The sequence below is a fragment of the Microtus ochrogaster genome, chromosome 2, assembly GCF_000317375.1.
Source record: "Microtus ochrogaster isolate Prairie Vole_2 chromosome 2, MicOch1.0, whole genome shotgun sequence".
NCBI classification, from domain to species: Eukaryota; Metazoa; Chordata; class Mammalia; order Rodentia; family Cricetidae; genus Microtus; species Microtus ochrogaster.
The window spans coordinates 56,488,963-56,494,962 of NC_022010.1; the positions used below are offsets into that span (position 1 = coordinate 56,488,963).

At 43.3% G+C, this 6,000-nt stretch overlaps 1 protein-coding gene across 1 annotated transcript in view; it reads right to left on the minus strand.

Moving 5' to 3' along the window:
- The window catches only part of Tmprss7 (transmembrane serine protease 7), a 38,819-nt gene that overhangs the window by 27,721 nt on the left and 5,098 nt on the right, over positions 1–6,000 (minus strand). Inside the window, exons 3-5 of the mRNA XM_005345030.3 lie at positions 4,230–4,356; positions 2,436–2,503; positions 1,192–1,385 (exon numbers count right to left, since the gene is read on the minus strand). Coding sequence (XP_005345087.1) covers positions 1,192–1,385; positions 2,436–2,503; positions 4,230–4,356 — 389 coding nt within the window. The remainder of the gene's footprint in view (positions 1–1,191; positions 1,386–2,435; positions 2,504–4,229; positions 4,357–6,000) is intronic.

The following is a 6,000-nucleotide window of genomic DNA, read 5'->3' on the forward strand; positions in this document are numbered from 1 at the left end:
AGTCACAAATTTTAAATGATTTGAGGGTAAGAAAACAGCTATATAAATAATAATAATGAGTACTATGACTGAAAGAGAAAACATAGTGTGGAATTTTCCACTAGAGATTTTTCATTTGTTCAAATTAAATATCAATTACCTACTACATGTCGTGTGTGTGTGTGTATATAATTGGTATTTATACATTCAACACTTATATCAAAAGGCATCTTAATTCTTAGACCACACCCATGTCTGGTCACAAGCCACAGCAGTATGATTTTCCACGAAGGGCACTAGACCTATATGGGCAAAAGCAGGCATCTGGCCCACTGACTTGCACATGGCGCAGGATACATCTGATGCAACCTTTATGGCAGGATTTCCCACATTGAATACAGATGTGCAAGGACCTGAAAAGTGGAATCTGATTTTCACATGGTTAGGCTCATTTTCACACACAAAATCCGTGTTGCCATGACCCCATCTTAACCTCAAAAGTCTCCAAAAAACAACCACTCTGGAGCCAGCAAAAGTGTCTTAGCAGGTAAAGGCTCTTGATGCCAATCCTGGTGACCTGGACTGGATCCTTACAGAATAGAAGGAGAGAAACACCTTCCACCAATGGCCCTCTGACCTACACGCATGTGCCATGGTGGACAGACACATCTGCAATTTGAGATGTAATGCTAAGAAAGACTCAGGAGAGCCAGTTCTCCTTTTCCCCTCCCTCTGTGCTCACTTCATCGGTCCATGTTCTGTAGTACTTTCCCCTCACCGTACGCTCATGTGGCCTCTCTTCTGTCCTCTCTCATTGACTTCGCCTAGGAGAGCCTTCTTTCTAGTTTCTACCACCTCATCGGGGACCAAACTAAACTCTCAGTCCCCAGCAACAGCACTCGTAAAATACGACAAAGGAAAAAAGTTCTTCTCGTCTGGAACTTTTTTGGAACACAGTCTGAAGGTGCCTGAGTTTCAGAAATGATGAAGGAACACCCTTTAATAAATAAATAAAACTGTGTTCACAAGTCTCCGTTTCAGTCATACTGTGTATAGCATTTAAGAATTTCCCTCACCAATGATAGCTTCAATGCCCAGCTAGTCCTCTGCTCCTGGGATTGTGGAAGAATCTATATTACAATGTTACATCTGATAATGGTGTCAGAAGTGATACAGAAAAATATGCGTAATTGAGAATTACCCAACAATCACCATTTAGTACCACAGAGTCCATATCCACAGCCAGTCCCTGCAAGCTTCCCACAGAGGTGCGGTTTATGATGCTGGTTTGGATGGAGTCCTTCAAGATGACTGCCACACACTCCTCACAGAAGATGTGGCCCTTGGCGTGTGGCATGACAAACACAATCCAAAAGTGGACCAGGAGGCCACCTTTGTTGTTACTGCTGTGGAGAAAGAGAGAGAGAAGTGTCCAAGGATGCCTCTTAGAAAGTAAACATCCCCAGGAAAACAGAAGCTGACAGATTAAAGACCACTGAGAACATCCTTCGAAGGAACCTAGTGCCCTTCTGCAGGTTGTCTTCGGTGCTGGTATAAGGACTGGAGAGAGAAAATTTCATGCTCTATGTGTTCTAATCATTGTGGTGGATTCCAGTCTGGATGCATTACGCAATAGCTCCATCTGCACAGATTCTTTTAAGGGTATCAAAGAAGTCTCTCTCTTCTGCGAATAATGACGGTTCAGTTCCATATCTCAAGAAGCCTCACACGAAATTACACCTGCTTGTCCAGTCAGCCTGCTAATGGTCCGGTTCTGCAGATGCACAGGTGAGGACAAATGTGGTTCAAAACCACATGATTCATATGCAATGGAGCTAGAAACAGGGTCCAGTTTTCTTTCCAAACTGACCATGGAGTCTGCACTCATGGTGTACAAATACAACATGCTTTGTGGTAGAATATGATGGGGCTGTGTAGTAAAGAACTCGGGGAACGGGAGCTAAGGACAGCAGACAAGCTGATCCCCTCCAAGACTTCTCAGTAGCTTTTCTATGTCCTATGTGCCTCTGCACCCGTACGAAGGGTAGAGAAATGGATTATAGTATACGGAGCACAGCTTTTCCTAGTAAGTCATCATCCATAGCACGAGTCTCAGATAGTCTATCGTAGCCAGTTTGTCACTGAACATATTTTGGAAAGTAGTGGTTTGTGTCTTTTTCTTCCTCCGCCATCCACCCACCATGGTGCCCATGTTTGTGGCCATTTCCTCCAGAGGCACTGAAATCAGGATTCCATTGGGGTGGAAGAAAGACTTGGTAGATATAAAAACAGACTTGCTGTGGCAGCCTGGCAGACAGCTGGGTCATTAGTTTTGCTAACGGGGTGTTCACCAACAGCAAATGGTTTCTGAGTAGGGAAATCTCAGCCCTTTCTGGGCTGTAAGCAGGGTGCATGGCAAGGATGGTAAAAATCCCAGGGCAAGAGTCATCCATTACCTGACATCTGCAACCACAGACTGCTTATAAAATTTGGAGAAAGCAGATGTTGTGTAAACCAGGTTAATCTGAAAATAAAGAGATTAAATTATATTAATTCTTTCAAACTCACGAAAATGGTTAATAGTGGGGAAAGCAGGCCTCAAACCAAAGGTTTCTAACTCCAAACCTAGACATTATCTCCTAAATTTAATTAACTCCTCATTTCTGAAGCATCTCTTAGAACTCTTTTATTCTGATGTGAAGAATCATCAGTTGTTCTTACCTATTTATTTCTGCTTTTAAAGTCTGTCATCAAGTTTAACTTCTGAGTTCTTCCCAGTCCTGTACTTTTTCTCCACAGATGACAAATGTGTTTATCACCTGTTCCAGATCTGGTAATTCTTAGGACAAATTCCAGTATTAGCCACAAGGCGGCGCGTGATGACCCGAGTCGGGCCAACTGTCTCAGGTCAGCAGGTCCAAAATTTCATAATTGGCTCTCAGAGGAGACCTTTTCCAATCACTATACCATCTTTGTTCTTGATTAGCTTTTCTCCTCTCCAACTCTAAACGAAAAGCACCCACCTAAATGCACAAATTTAAAAAATTCTATAATATTATGGAAAAGAATATGAAGGTTAAACTAGCCCTACAGCACCAGAAATATTACGTAAACCTGCTGGGCAATGTTGGCTCGGGTTCACCCCGCCTACCTAGCAGGCATAACTTGAGGTATAATCTGTGCACCTATATTTGAGGTGACGGATTTCCTGCTGTAGCTATTGGTCATCAGTAGGAAGCCCTCCGAGGATTGCTGTCATTCTCAAAGCCCCTCCTCCTTTCCCACTGCAGCGAGGTCCCTGCAAGCCCTCTGCATTGCTGCAGAGGTCCAAATGAGCAGAAACCTCCCCATACTCGCCCTGTGCCAGGAGCCCTGAATGGACTTTTTTCTAATAGACGCTTTTAAGAAATCATCTGGGGACGAAATCAGAGATATGCATAATTCATGGTAGTTTTGATTTTGTATTATGTATGATGTAAAAAAAAAACCTGGGGAACTGCTTAAACATCCATTAGAAAGGGATTTGTTAACTTTGAGACTATTAACACTTGCTTTTGAAAGAATATTTGCTTGCACAGAAAGCATGCAATGCAATGCTAAGAGAAAAATACCGCACTAACAGGACAGCTGCTATTACTCCATTATTTCAGTGCTCTCGTGTCCTTGCAAGACAGAATCAGAGCTTTCTCTGGAAATGACATTGAAAAACTGATGATCTTTTTAAAAATATACTTTTCTGAACTTTACTAATTTCATAATATTTATTATTTGAATAAAAGGGATGTTTTGCTTTTGGTTTTGTTTTGTTGTTGTTGTTGCTTTTGAAGAGATGGCCAGTGTAAGGTTGGAATAAATATGTAGAAGTCACAAAATTAATCAGTGTGTTTGAACTTCAGAACTCGAGAATATTTTAGAGATCACATGATAGTCTCTATTTTACAGAGGAGAAAAACAGGGGGGGGGAGCTGTATCCTTTTAGGATTACGAAAAGAAAAAATGTGGCTGTATCTTACAGTGAACATGGGCTAAATAGAGGGCAGAAATGCGTATTTTAAAGCCCAGATGAACTCATTCCCTGTTTTCCTCCAGCAGCTTTCTTTTGGGGTTCTGCCCTCTATTCCCTAAACTCAGTGAGCTAGCATGTCAGGAAGCCCACCTACACCCCCTCAGGCTCCGCCCTCCTGCTCCCCCAGGCTCCACCCTCCTGCTCCGCAGGCTCCACCCTCCTACTCCCACACCCTCAGCCTCACCACTTGCTGTACTGTCTTCGCCATGGAGAGAAATTCCCTGGACTCCTTCTGCCGGTACTCAGGAAGAAACTCAACGTTGGTGATGCGGAACATCCCAACAAAATAAAAGGCGTCTTTGCTCTCTGTCCTACCTGCAAAACAAGAGAAAAAGGCAGGCAGTGAGAAGATTGTGGCAGCTAAGCAACACCTGATCAGAGTCAGCATCACTCTCCTAAAATGATTGCATCTTAGGCAGATACACGCTCCTGCACACCGTAACCTGTGAAAGTCAAAAATAGCCCTAGTAACATCTATCCCATCACTGTAACTCTTGATACATTCTGCCCTTCCTGTTTTCTACTGGCAAATACTTAAAAGCGCTGTTTAAAGATAAAAAACTACACGTGTTCAACTTCGTTCTAGTGTCTCTCTAGAGAGTTAAGAACATACGCAGTTTTTGTGAATTCCATGTCTGCAAGGTGTCAGGTGCTAACACACACACCATCACGGTTTGGGGTGCAGTTAGCATGATGAAGAAAGACAGAAAAAATCCCCTGACTCTTGGGAGCTTCCACTGAGCTGCTGGCTGACTTGAGATTGAGGAGTGAGACCACATTTCTGTTCTGTCCAACATATGGCACATTTATCCTTACCAGCATGACCTTCGGCTCAGCATGGGCTCACTCCTACTCAAATCTGCCTGAGAACTGTAAAGCTAGGTTTCTTGGCATGAACTTTGCTGACAGATGGACAGAGACAAGGCTGGCGGCATCTGCATGGACTCAGGGTCCATGAGAATGAGGAATTGGAAGTGACTGGGGGAATTGAAGTCTAGTCCTCTTGCACCCCCTCACAATATCAGGGCTTGAACACTTGCTAGGCAAGCACTATAGCACCAGACTACAGTCTCTCTCCTCTTCCACAGCTCCCCATGAATTTTTTTTAATATTTATTTATTCATTCATGCATTTACTGCGATGCTGGGAATCAAATTCAGAGCACTGTACATGGAGTCAAGTGATCGCCACTGCTCTATAATCCCGTCTATTATCTTTCAGGATAATCTCACAAAGACAGCCCAGGCTCTCCTTCAGTACCAAATCTTCCTGCCTCTGCCTCTCAAGTGCTAGAACTGCAGTAATACACTTCCACGAAGCTTCTCACAGTGCCTTGCAACCCTATCCCCTGTGGCAGTCACCCCTGAACAACCCTTTCTAGCTCTCTGAGGGAACGCACAGTAAATCATTGTTTTACCCCAGCCCCCAGCGTAGTAAGTTCTTGTCTTACTTTTGGACCTGAAGACATTTGGTGGGGAAGAAAAGATGGAGGATGCCGAAATGAGAGACAGACTATCCCTGTGCTAGGCCTCCAGAAAGAGAATATACCCTTGCTAGCCCAAGGCCTACCACCAGGTGAGGCTGAACACAAGATGGTCAGACTTAAAAGATGAACTCTATAGGAATGACAGAAATCAGCCTCTTCTAGAGTCTACTTGGGGTCACTTTGGCCAAAGCAAAGAAGTGAGGCTGTGAAATGATGGGGTGACAAGGTAAAGGCGGGTAGCCTTTTGGGGGGACATATTTTGGTCTTCTGTTGGTTGGACTTTGATCATTCTGTTCCTGACCATGGCAGATCATCTTACCTTACCCTTAAGGTGCCTTGCTAGATCTCACACTTAACACTAGTAATTGCTTTTGGTTTTGTTTTTCCACAGAGACAATTTCTATGTAGTTATTTATTCATTTACATATTATTGGGTTTTTTTGTTGTTTTTGTTTTTTTTTAAAGATTT